A 14454-nucleotide genomic window follows, 5' to 3' on the forward strand; every position below is an offset into this window, starting at 1 on the left:
GTATGAATTCAAATTGAGGAAAGACAGATGTAGGATAGATGCACAGAAATTTGCCTTTAGCCAGTGGGTAGTTGGTGGTGGAACAGACGTCCATCCCTTGTTGGGGAAGTTGATAGCCTAAATAAATTTAAGGCTCAGCTGGACATGTATTTCGAACGAACGGAGGGGTGAAGTGGAAGGGTTTTTTTTTTTTTTTCCTTTGCTAATGCTGCATAAGCTTGCTTTCTTGCATCATACCTCTAATAATGCTATAGCTTGGACACAGCATGTTTTGTAAAGGGGTCTTTTCTGACCAATTTGATTGGATATTATGATGTGGTCACAACGGAACTGGATGCAGAAAATAACTTTGATATTATATATTTGGATCTTAGAAAGGCTTCTGATACTGTTGCACATGGAAGACTGCTGTACAAATTGGAGCAGGGCGGCATTGGAGGCAAATTGCTGCTATGGATAAAGGGATAGTTGAGTGGCAGAAGATAGGTAGTTATAAATGGGCACTGGTCTTCTTGGACTGTTATTAGTGGAGTCCCTCAGGGTTCAGTACTAGCTACCTTACTATTTTACAATATTTTTAATGATATTAATGAGGGCATATCAAGCTTACTGTCTAAGTTTGCAGATGGTACAAAAGTTGGCAAGGTGGTTAATGTTAAGGACACTAATGACAGTACGCTGCTGCAATACGATCTAGAAAAGTTGAGCAGATGGTCTGAGAGGAGGCAAATAAAGTTTAACATTGACAAATGTAAAGTGTTACATATGGGAAGCAGTAACCCCAGAGTAACGTATCAACTCTGTAGTACTAGAATGACAGTGGTGGAGAATGAAAAGGACCTGGGGCTAACTGTGCAGGTAGATATGAAGTTTTCTGAGCAATGCAGACGGTCTTCAAGAGTAGCTCATGGTGTCTTGTCAATAATATACAAGAATTTTTCTTGCAGGGATAAGAAGGTGATTATCCCCTTGTATAAGGCGATGATCAGGCCACATGTACATTGAGTACTGTATACAGGTCTGAAGACCTCATTTTAAGAATGATGTAGAGCTGTTGGAACGAATACAGAGAAGGGCAACAAGATTAGTGAATGGAACAAAGGGTTGCTCTTACGAAGAAGGGCTTAAGTTTTGCAGAACAGAGTCTCTGGAGACTAGGCACCTGCGAGGTGATCTAATTGAGGTGTATAAAGCCTTGAATGATTTGAGCATTCTCAATGCTGATGGGATCCTTCCTCTTCTCAGAATAATCACCTGAGAGGGCATAAATTCAAATTGAGGAAAGACAGTTGTAAGATAGATGTGTGGAAGTTTGCCTTTAACCAGCGGGTAGTTGATTGGTGGAACGGACTTCCATCTTTTGTTGTGGAAGTTGATAGCCTAAATAAATTTAAGGCTGAGCTGGACAGGTGTCTGGAACGAACAGAGCGGTGAAATGAGAGCGGGTTTTTTTTTTTTTTTTGGCTGATGCTGCATAAGCTTGCTTTCTTGCATTCTATGCCAATGCTAATATCTCCGGCCACCCTTCAACTTCAAAAACCAGCTATTCTGCCGCTTGTGTTTGTGATCTGATCAGCAGTATTCAACAACTGACTACCCCATGTGAAGTTGTTATTGAATATCTTGGTATATCTTAGGTGACACAGCAATCAGTTTTAATAGAGGATTTTGGAATGAGACACATTTCAACCAAGTGTGTGCCTTGAATACTCACTGATGGTCACAGGTCAGATCAAGAATACTACAACAGTTCAGCAGTGAATGTGTGATGCTGATTGGAGAAATCACCCAGAAAAGTGGGCTTCAGGAAATTACTTATATCAAAACACCCCTGCACACAAGGCAGATTCATTCAAGAATTTCTTGTAAAGCACTCGATCACTGTTGTCTGCCATACTCACTGGATTCAGCTTCATGGAAGTATCAACAAAAAAGGCATTCAGCAAAAACTGAATATCTATGAGACTGAAAGTGAAGACAGTTATAAAGGATGGGTCATTATTATTATTACTACTAGCCATATAGTGCAAGGAAGCCTGAGGCTTATGCTGCACCAGCCAAAAAAAAAAATTTTCCCAAGTTACCCTGAGTGAGAGAGAAGTAGAAGGGAATCACCAAGAAGGAGAAGAATGATGATATCCAGCTCAGGACCCTGGGTGTGCCATGCCCATACTCACTAGATGTGAGCCCCTGGGGTCATTAATTAACCCTGAGCTGAGAAAGGTTTTTGAGACAACACCTGCATGTAAGAACAATACTGCATGGTAGGACAGATTTGAAATTTGTATAGTCAGTAGTTATCTAGGGGAAAAAATAATGTTAAGAGTAAAAATGAAATTTTTTTTTTTTCATGTAAAGGAAGATATATATTTGTTACATGCTTTTGACAAGACATTACAAGTCAGGGTAATCCCAAAAAGAGATATGTGATCCTGTCAGATATCTGTTTATCATTAAAAGATGTGCATGAAAACAGTAAATTCTTTTTTATGACAAATAAAAAACAAAAGGCTGAGTTTTAGAAGGACTGAAGTTAAGTAAGGTTTCCTCACCTCATCGGAGAATAACCAGAATAACCTGGAGATCAGCATTTAATTAACTGGTGCTGGATATTTGAGAAATTGAAGCTGTTTGTTTGGGGAAAGGTTTCTCAAACCGGTAGGTAGAATGTAGTGTGCTGTTATCAGCAAAATTATGGATGAGATCTCAGTCCATGGCAGAAGGTTATTAACATATAAGAAGGGTGGAAAAAAAGAACTAAACCTTGAGGAGCCACAGCACTAGTTCAGAAATCAGAAGAACCAACTACCATCACCGAATAGCGAGTGGTCAGAGAGAAACTGGCTACCCAACTATCCAGTTGGAAAAAAAAAAAAAAAAAAAAACAGATGACAATACACAAGACAGGAACATGTTTAAAAGACCTTTATGCCAAACAATCAAAAGCATTCGAAATGTCAAGGGCAACTGCTTGAGTTTCCCCAAATTTTAAACCAAAACATAAGTAACAAACTCCCATCTTACAGAGTCTGATATAGATTCTTGTATAGCATCAATCCACACTCGTTGGATTGTTATTATACAAGAATCCATATTGGAAAAAAATCACTATTCAGGAGGGATTCAAGACAGTTTAAGATTTGGCAGTTGATAGATTTCACCATTATTTTGGAATGAGATAAGTAAGTGAAATGGGACAATAACTAGAAGGGATGGATGGATTTGTCACCCTTTTTAGAAACTGACTGGATATGAGCAAATTTCCACGGAGAAGGAAAACTACATATACATCACATCAAACAGAATGTAAAACTCAACAAACAACACAATTGATTGGAGTAGTGTGGCATTAGGAGCAAGTTACTGCTATGGATAAAGGGATAGTTGAGTGGCAGAAGATAGGTAGTTATAAATGGGCACTGGTCTTCTTGGACTGTTATTAGTGGAGTCCCTCAGGGTTCAGTACTAGCTACCTTACTATTTTACAATATTTTTAATGATATTAATGAGGGCATATCAAGCTTACTGTCTAAGTTTGCAGATGGTACAAAAGTTGGCAAGGTGGTTAATGACAGGAATCAATACAATCAAGGCATACTATTGCAATGGAAAATAGAAAAATTAGAGATGGGCTGAGAAATGGCAAATGAGGTTTAAAACTGGTAAATGCAAGGTACTAACATATGGGTAGCAATAATCCCATAATAACAGACCAATTAGGTGGTACCGTATTAAAGGTGGTGGAGAATGGAAAACACCTAGGGGTAATTGTACAATCTGACACGTTCTCTGAGCAGTGCAAACAGGCTGCTAGAACAGCTCATGGGGGGGCATCTCAATGATATGCAGAAACTTTCCCAGCAAGGACAAAGACTTAATTATGTATAAGGCAATAGGTGAGGCCACATCTTGAGTACTGGTCTTAGGTACTCAAGATCTTACGGATCTAGAAGATTCAATTTAAGAAAGATGTGGATCTCTCTTGGAATGGACAGAGAGAAGAAAGAGAAACCAGATTAGTCAACAATACAAAGGAGAATTCTTACCATAAAAGATTTTGGTTCTGCAAACCACAGTGATTGAAAACTAGGCACTTGCAGGACCTGATGAAGTGTTTAAGGCTTTAAATGGATCAAGTAAACTTACTCTTTCTCAGACAACACACACACACATGCAAGAGAACATAAACATAAACTGAAAAAAGATGGCTGCTCAAATAAGTAATTAATTGTTGGAACAAACTACCATCTGGTGTTGTGGAAGGAGATAGTTTGAATAAATGTAAGGAAGAATTAGAGGGATGGACAGATGAGGTGAATAGTGTATATATATATATATATATATATATATTTTTTTTTTTTTTTTTATGGTGATACTGCATAAAAGCTTGCTTGCATCGTTTACCTCTACTAATAATAAAATCCCCCACTCCAACCAGTGTCACATTGCACCACACTAAAAATTGTCAGATCCTACAGTCACACCTAATGTTTTGATTTTGTATTTATTTGACTATATTTCATTTTTATCAAATTGTCTACTATATTTCATTTTTATCAAATTGTCTACTATATTTCATTTTTATCAAATTGTCTACTATATTTAGTTTCATTTATCATATACCTCAATTATCTGATCATTTACTTGAATTTTACTACACAGGTCAGCAGAACTTCCCTTTGCGATACTTTTGACAAAAATGCCTGATGCATCCTCTGCAAAAGAAAAAAATAATTTCTCTTAGTGAATTACAATGTAAAAAGAATTATAATATTTTAGGATATTAAAATATAATTTTTATATTTTAAGAAAACATAAGAATTCAATCATTTGTAGCCAGCTGTAGTCCCAGCCACACATATGATCCAGTGGCAAAATTACCATACCACCAGATTTGCAAACACGGGGTGGGGGGGGAGTCAGAGTGGTCCAACGGTAGATGGTTATTAAATTAGTATGGTTATTAAAGATCACATGGGTGTCATTTGGCACTCTGGCAGTGGGGATCCAGCATTTATAGTTTCATCTCTAACATGATCCAGAATTTATAGTTTCATCTCTAACATGATCAAGTGCAAAGGGTGTTAGTTGTCTGATGGCACCAGGGGTTTCCCCATCTCCGATTTGTGTACTGTTTGTGTAGCACAGAACTCTGTGTAGGCCAGAAATTTAAAAAGTGTGTGGGGAGTGGAAGGATGTGTAGTGTTGTGTACCCTTGTCTAGCATGACCACCAGTATGCATGTGGAAAGACTTAACTGTGGTGCTAACATATTGGCTGCCAATAAACAGTTATAATGAAGATAAAAAGTTGTCTAGCTACACAGCTATATCAGAGTATTAAAATAAAAAACCCTATAATTAGGCTGGCTGTAGCCCTATGATAATGAATATGGACATAAGTTCAAGCTTATATGCTGCCAAAACATGTACACAGATCATCATTAACTGTTGCACTGTTTTATTGGATACAATAAAATGGTTATACTGAAGATGTGAACTCCCCTGACTGTGGTGGCTGCATAGATAATATAAATGGAAATTTATTTATTTTTATTTTATTTATCAAAATGTCAGAGGTTACTCTCCAGTTTCATACTTTGCCTATACTAAAGCTTGCAACTGTCGTAAACTAAACATTAATCAATGTGAACTTGATTTGAACAGGTTAACAGTGCAAAACTTGCTTCTTGACCAAATGGAACCTTCTGGTCTCTGGCCAAAACAAGATGGGTAGTGTTTTTTTTCTTTTTTTTCCTCTCTATTCTATTCAAAAGAGGACAATCCGATTAAGTAATGACCCGTTTCTTACAACTTTCTCCACTCCATCAGTCTTATAGATGTTTCTACTGCATGCCTTTTCTGTAAACACTTCCATGGGCACTGTTCTTCTGAAGTGACATCTCTCTCTCTCTCTCTCTCTCTCTCTCTCTCTCTCTCTCTCTCTCTCTCTCTCTCTCTCTCTCGTCTGAATGCATGGTTTAAGTATTTTTATCTTCTATCATTTTTATCAACTAAATTTGTATCTTCCTTATTTATCTCTTCATCTTCTGCTCTTTTGAGTAACCTTCTTTCATATGTATTTTCTGAATATTACAATCTACAGAAAATCAAGTCTAATGGCAACAAGTATCTTTTGTCTTCTCAACCCATTCTAAGTAGCATAGGTTCTAATAACTTTAGTATTCGGGTTTTCATATTATATGTATAAAATGGATTTCTATAATGGTGGGTAATCTGTGGGAGACGGCAGAGAGCGGTAATAAATGGACAATGCTCTACATGGACTAATGTTATTAGTGGAGTCCCCCAGGGTTCGGTGCTAGGCCTATTGTTGTTTTGTGTATTTATCAATGATGTCAATGAAGGTATATCAGGCTTAATGTCCAAGTTTGCAGATGATACAAAAGTTGGCAGGGTTGTTAATGACATTAAAGACAGTATGCTACTGCAACAGGATCTACAAAAGTTAGGCAGATGGGATAAGTGGCAACTAAAGTTTAACACTGACAAATGCAAAGTATTGCATGTGGGTAACAGTAACCCAAGAGAAACGTACTAACTGGTGGTATTACACTCAGGGAGGTGGAGAATGAAAAAGACCTGGGGTCAGATATGAAATTCTCTGAGCAATGCAGATGGGCTACCAGAGCAGGTCATGGAGTTTTGTCAATGATACATAGGAATTTTGCTAGTAGAGACAAGGAGATGATTATCCTCCCTTTGTATAAGGTAATGGTCAGGCCATACCTTGAGTACTGCGTACAGGTCTGGAGACCCCATTTTAGGAAGGATGTAAAGTTGCTAGAAGAAGTACAGAGAAGGCAACAAGACTGGTGAGAGAAACAAAGGGGTGCTCTTACCAAGAGAGAGAGAGAGAGGCTTAATTTCTGCAAGTTGCAGCATCTGGAGACTAGGCACCTGCGAGGTGATCTGAGTGAGGTGTATAAAGCCTTGAATAGCTTGAGCAGGCTCAATGCTGATGGGATACTTCTGCTTGCTCAAATTAAAAACCTGAGGGGGTATAGATTCAAACTGAGGAAAGACAATTGTAGAATAGATGTGCGGAAGTTTGCCTTTTGCCATTGCTGGAACCAACAACCATCTGTTGTTGTGGAAGTTGATAGCTAAAATAAATTTAAGGCTGAACTAGACAAACATTTGGAGTGACCAGATAGGTGAAATGGGAAGGTTTTTTTGATTTTTTTTTTTTGTCTGATGCTATATAAGCTTGCTTTCTTGCATCATATGCCTCAACTAATGCTAATGCTAATCTATAATGGTTAAATTTAATTATTTTGAGGGGAAGAGCTAAAACAGACATAGGCACATTTGTGCTATGAGGGTACGTAGTAATATCCTAGTTCCAATATTCATCTATTTGGACGAACTTGGAAGCAACCAATACTTTTGCCATCTAAATCTCTGCTCTATGGATTACAGTTCAATAATTTACCTGGCATAAGTACACAAGTATTGGGGTGACGTAAAGGGATTCTCAAGTAACAATCCTTCCAAAACTCAAGTATAAACTATCCTAGCATCATTTTTGCCACAGATAACAATTAGACAGCTTACCTGGTAGATGTACACAAGCGTTGTGGTAATGTCATCAACATGAAACAAGTACTGGTTTACCGGCCAGCAGAACACAAATTTATGATTAAGCATATCTTAGTGTATGTGTTCGTGTAATGCAAATGCAGTATTTCTGTCAGGAATAAAACATTTTATATTAACAAGTAAATCGCAATTAGTAGAGCTTGTCCACTATAAACATTATTCATGGTTTGTACATCTTAGCACTGATGGAATTTGAGCCTCTTGTCAGAGGTGATCCCATGATCATTATAAGAAATAACTTCTAAAATGGAAGTACTATGCTGATTTTGCTGAATTGATTTTTAGCAAGAATTGTGTTAGATAACTTACAAAATTCTGCAGTTTTTAATTCATTCTATAGCAAGTGTTGGGTCCTCTGATGGGGGAATTTATGTTAGAAAAACCTAATTCTCTTCAGAAAATTAAGCTTTCATTATGAAATAAAAGTCTTCATATTCTCTATGAAGACTTTTTTCATAAGGAATATTCCCTAATTAAATGTCAAATACTTTTATGGATTACCAAGCATAAACACTACATGGATCCCAATTTTGATAACCTACCTTGGTCAAAAACATAACCAGCAACAATTATACCAAGTCCTTGTTCATCCTTTGTTAACTCAACATCAAAAATTGCCATATCCACCTCTTCTGCTCCTTCTCCTCCACTATCTCTGTATGTTATTAGCTGAGACTTTTCATACTGCAACTAACAATAAAGTCAATAACAATATTCAGTATCCAGAGTTTTTCCATAATTGAATTAAAATAATCATTTAATACTTCATATTCTGTATCTACACATTTTAATTAAAGAATGAACAGCAAAAAAAAAACAAAAAAAAAAAAAAACCCAGCAATCTCTATTTAAGCAATGACAGAGGGGCATTTCATAACTGGAAAGCATATGTGCCAGGATTTCATTTGTCCACAGTGTCATAAATGTTTTTCCCATTGTCTAACCACATGGCCTGCTGTAAGAAAGATAATGTACTCAAATTATATTTTTATAAAGTATCTGATTACAGTAAACCCCCGCTATTCGCGGGGGTTACGTTCCTGAGAAATGCCGCGAATACCGAAAACCCGAATACTGAGTTATGGCTCCCATAGTAATAAAGGGGTTCCGTTTCAAAGTATGAAATATATAAGAAAAACTAGTCTAAAATTTTGTCTATGTATGTATTATATGTACCTTCATAATATGACTATGTACATAGACAGTACATAGTGAAATGCAAGCATAAGGCATCGAAATGAAAATAAGAAACAATTTAATATTAAATGTGATATTTATTAGAAATTTCAAACAAATCTTTCAAACCAGCGCCTTTGCTAACTAAAAAACATATCCCGCCAGTGCTTTTACCAGTTTCGCTAAAGTTTTGCCTTTTCATGAATGATGAGTGAACTTAAGGGAATTTTATTTTGAGTTTGATCTTCTATCCACAGATTTAGAGCCTTTTCCATTTTTTCTAATTTAATATCACGAGTTACAGAGCAAATTTTTGAAGCAATTAGCGCGTTTTCACAGACACTACGGCAGATTTTTACTTCCGATTTTTTGATTGATCATACCGTTGACTCATTGATTTTATAATGTTTTGCCACTTTCACCATTAGAAATTTTGTCTAATAATTCAATTTTATTTGCTAATGTCATCACCTGCTTTGATCTTTTCACATTGCCCTTGTTATTCGTAGCCATATTTTTGTACGGGTTAGAAAGAACTTGTCCACAATAAAGTCACTTTCTTCCATTAACACACTCGAAAAAGTCTGTTTTACACTGCAAAACGGTAGATTTATCACTTTTGTAAGCATATCAATTTATAAATTGATAAATTTATTCAATTTATAAGCGTATAAATTAAAAGCAAACGACGAAACCTTCCATGACAAGTGCATAACACATACTGAACAAAGATTAGCGAGAAACATCCACGCTCGCGATTTTGTCACCCCTCTCCCCCCCACCCACTGAGTGCTGTTTTGACCGGGAAAGATAATTTTAGCCACGCCCATGTTTTTTTATGGCGGAAAATATTCACGGCACTTTAAAATTCACATTTTTTAGGTTTCATTTTATATTAAATCGGCGATCGCGAAAACGCAAAACCGCGAATACAGATACCGCGAATAGCGGGGGTTTACTGTATTATTACATTTGAGAGTTCAAAGTGTAAATGTATTGCTTCCAATGATCCAATATCCATGTCAAAAAAAAAAAAAAAAAAGCATGATTTCCTCCTAAATAAATTTTACAGTTCATTATATTATGGGATGGAAGATTGTTACAGGTATGACTTTTTTAAATAAAAGTTGATATTATCCTACTGAAAATCATTTTCACAAAACAACACAAAAAAATCATAACAGTAATGAACTTACTGAAAGTAAGGAAAGAAATAAAATAAATGATAAATATGTTCTTTTTAATACACGCACACTGTTATCTAACAGAAATAAAACAGTGGTGAAAAAAGTACATTATGGCACAAAATCTGAAATTGGGAATATAAAAAAAATCTTTTACTGGTCCCAAACTAGACACACTGCATTATAGTTCAGTTAATTACATAAAATGATTAGTGACCATCCTTTACTATATACAGGTCAGATATGCTTACATAGAATAGTCTTGATTGTTTGTTGTTGTTTGTTATTTGGTTTTTAGGAGCATTAGCAACTAAGGCCATATTGCTCCGGGGGATATGCGGTGGTCATTCCCTGACCTTTCCGCATCATCCGTATTTGATGGTGACGGGCTCGAACCCCGGTCTAAATCAAGAAGCGTATGCTACGCACTGCTGCTCCTTCCCACCTGGCTACGGAGGGGCCAAATAGTCTTGAAGACTATTCTATGTAAGGATGGTAATATGACATAGGCACATTAATGCAACACATCAAAATTAGTATTAATCGTACAACTATACATATACAGTCCATTCCGGTTATTTGGGCCACATTGGGACTAGTGCATTTTGGCCCGATTAAGCGGCTGCCCCAATTATCCGAAGTTTCACATAAATAGTTTAAAATACAATGTACCCTCCCCTTTACAATTGGTTCACTGTACAACCAAATCACGTTACGACGAACTCGACATAGTAAAGTACCGTTCACTATACGATGTGCAGTAAGCGCCGGTCATTGTGATCACGTTTGTGAATTGAATTTTAATTTGAATTTTAACAGTGATTCTAATTAGCAAAAATAGGAGGAATATTATCCACAGGCTATAAAAGCAAAGATATATTAAGCACAAATTTACCCTTTACCTTACCTTACCAATTAAAATATTAAATGATACGTGATAATCGGAATAATTAATACGTACTGTAATATGTACATACTAACTAGTTGACATTTCTGTTCACTGACATTTGTGGGTGGGGGTTAAAATTTAAAACAGTAAAAAGATAAGCAATCAATAACAAAGAACACGGCACACACAAATTGCAAGTAACACAATATGTGCAAGTGAAAACAGAGTAACGAGTTACAAAGCTTTAAAATAGGAATGAAGAGAAGATTTCATGGAAGTGTAAATTCATTTCACCATAATAACCCACAGAATTCCAGCTGTCAGTGTTATCGCAAATTCAGTAAGATCGAGTTTACTGTCCGTTTATGATAGATTTCACTAACAGAAAAGCAAATAAACAGGTGACTGCTAATTGTTTTTATTGTTTTATGGTTGTGACCTCCAGAATTTCGACCGAACCACGTGGTACCGTCGGAGACAATCGTAGGGTAATCTCCAGTGCTGCGGTCTCCTGCCCCGATTAAAACGGCATGCTGTCCCAATTAAGCGAAGTAAACCCTGGCTATTTTCTCGATTGGTTTCTGTTTTTTAAGATTTGCCCCAAATAAATGGCTGCCCCAATTAACCCCCAAATAACCGGAATCCACTGTATATGGAAGAAAGCAGTTTTTTCCAAGTCGATCTGAAAAAAAATTATAATTAATATTTTGAAATGACTTGATAAAAGAACACCAAAATGGGTTCAGAAGTATTATCTGTAAATAAGTAGATTAGTATACTGAATGTTCTAGATGTAGTGCTTCTCAACATTAGAGTCATTAAACTGACTTTTGCTTTCAAAATAAGGAGTTTTTATTAATTTCATTAATTTTAAATATGTATTTGACATTATCTTCTCTAAATCTAAATACATTTTTTCTACCCCTGATACAATGTAGTTTTCATCCTGAATATGTTTTGTTGAAAATTTATTCCTTAAAAGATATATTGTTAAATGCAGGAACAACCAATTCAAGGAAAAAACACACTATACTGAATAATAATAATAACACAGCACCACTCCCAAGCCATAAGGAAGATAGATAAGTGGTATACCCCACTCAACCTAAGCAAGGAGCCCCCTCCTGCCCAGATGGCACAAGAAATGAAGCTAGAAAGATGGGCAAAGAAGACACTCCACAGCACTCACTAAAATGACCTCCATTAAGATCACATCGACAGCACTGCTTCCAATGCATGGCTCACAAGCGGGACGCTCTTCCCGAGACTGAACAATTCATGCTGGCCATCCAAGACCAGGTAATCAACACCAGAAACTATAGAAAATACATCACAAAGGAGCCTGGCATGTCAGATGGTACATGTCGACAATGTCACCTGGCCTCAGAAACAATCCAACACATCACAGGGGGATGCAAGGTGATCACCCAGACTGAGTACGATCATAGACACGACTACATAACCAGGATAATACATCAGAAGTTAGTGAGGAAATACCAGTTGACCAAAGAAAGTGTACTATACTACAAGTATGAACCCCAGGCAGTACTAGAGACCCCAACCCACAAGCTGCACTGGGACCACGTCATAATAACAGATAAGACCATCCCGCACAACAGACCGGACATAACCCTTGTGGACAAGATGGAAAAGGCTACCTACCTGTTGACATAGTGGTGCCCAACACTAGAAATATCCAAAAAACCCATGAGGAAAAAATTAGGAAGTACACGAACCTGAGACATGAGGTCAAGGAGATGTGGCATATGCAAGAAGTAACGACCATCTCGATCATCATGTTAACCACTGGTATGGTGCCAAAGACCCTACATAGCAGCCTAGCAGCAATAGGTCTCCCAGAGAACACCTACATGGAACTCCAGAAAGTCGCAATCCTGAACACCTGTAGAATAGTCAGAGTTTCTTGACCAACAGTAATACCAGACATTACAACCACCCTGTGTACTTGGTCAAGAAACTCTGTGGCATGGTGTGGTCGGATGGACGAACTGTTCAGTCTCGGGGAAGAGCGTCCCGCTTGTGAGCCATGCATTGGAAGCAATGTTGTCAATGTGATCTTAATGGAGGTCATTTTAGTGTCTGCCGTGGAGTGTCTTCTTGCCCATCTTTCTAGCTTCATTTTTGGAACTGCTTCCTGTGCATCTGAACTAGTGACCACCCAGAAAGGAAGAAAACGCCAACGCATGAAGTGGAGCATTGAAATGAACGTACATCATGCGAGCATACTATGAAATAACCAGGCTTGAGACCGATATGACAATGTACAAGTCGCGACCGCATACCAAGTGGTTGGAGCGATACCCGGATATTCTGGTCAGCAAACAGCGATTAGCAGACCAAAGAAAGACCATCATCACGAAGAACCTAATAGCTCCTGCCATCTTGGAAAAAATCAAGCAGGATGTCAGCGATCAACTACAAAGCACGAAGAATATGGTCAATATGGAACCAGAGGAGAAATATCATACCATGGAACAAGAGGAGGAACAGCAAGAAAAAATACAACCCAGAGTAGCTGAAGCAGAAAGAGACAAAGTCATGATATCCAGAATAGAAGACAAGTGGAAGAAGGCCCTAACAGAATTCTTAAAATATCATACCATGGAACAAGAGGAGGAACAGCAAGAAAAAATACAACCCAGAGTAGCTGAAGCAGAAAGAGACAAAGTCATGATATCCAGAATAGAAGACAAGTGGAAGAAGGCCCTAACAGAATTCTTAAAATAACATCGTTTAAACTGTAAAACCATCCACAATTTGGATTCACATGCTTCAAGCCAAAAGCAATGGGTACTGTAAAATGCAAATATGACAGTCAAAGGGTATGGGAATAATGTGTTCATGATGATCCCTTTAATTGGTAGCCAGAGGATTGCCAAGAGGCTGTCTCCTCTTGGCAATCAAGCATACTGACTGAGTAGTCGGAAATGAATTTCAAAATTTGTCTGAGAGTAAGGGAAGTCTATGATATCACAACTTAATGCTGCTACAGTAGTCAGAGAACTCAGAGTGTCAAGTGAGCTGATTGGGCCATTCACTTGCAGCTGCAGACATACATTAATTGCTTTTCCTTGTGCACTCTGTCTGATTGATAGATTCCTGTAGGTACATCTGAGATGTTCAGGTGGAGCACGATCCATGGAGGAGTAAGAGTAATTCTACCTTTGTTTCTATTAAATTTACTATGGTAATCCCTTTGTACATTACAAGTCTCTAGTAACTCTCTTCTATAATAGTTGTGAGCTACATTCAGTATTTTGGGGCTGGAGGTATGTACAATGGATCCCTGCTTTACGATTGGGTCACTGTAAGATCAAATCACTTTACAATGGACTTTCCATAATAAAATACTGTTCATTATACGATATGTAGTAAGCGCTGGTCATCGTGATCGTGTTTGCAAATTAAATTTTAAATCTATTAAACAAAGATTTTAATAAGCAAAAATATAAGGAATATTATTACCTTACCAATTAACAAAATTAAATGATAAGAGAAAATTGGAAGAATGTACTTTGAATAAATAACGCTTCTCTAGTAGAGGAGACTACTATTATTTATTC

General features: G+C 37.2%; 1 protein-coding gene across 3 annotated transcripts in view; it reads right to left on the reverse strand.

The window, feature by feature from the left end:
- The window catches only part of LOC150086503 (multiple PDZ domain protein-like), a 431516-nt gene that overhangs the window by 350183 nt on the left and 66879 nt on the right, over positions 1 to 14454 (reverse strand). For all 3 annotated transcript variants that reach the window (XR_016546894.1, XM_090372609.1, XM_090372607.1), the window contains exons 5-6: positions 8164 to 8311; positions 4624 to 4715 (exon numbers count right to left, since the gene is read on the reverse strand). Coding sequence is in view for 2 of the 3 variants with exons in the window: in XM_090372609.1 (XP_090228735.1) it covers positions 4624 to 4715; positions 8164 to 8311 (240 nt within the window). In the remaining variant the exon portion in view is untranslated. The remainder of the gene's footprint in view (positions 1 to 4623; positions 4716 to 8163; positions 8312 to 14454) is intronic.

Source organism: Mastigoproctus giganteus, chromosome 4 (genome assembly GCF_048544385.1).
Source record: "Mastigoproctus giganteus isolate SK-2022 chromosome 4, ASM4854438v1, whole genome shotgun sequence".
NCBI lineage: Eukaryota > Metazoa > Arthropoda > Arachnida > Uropygi > Thelyphonidae > Mastigoproctus > Mastigoproctus giganteus.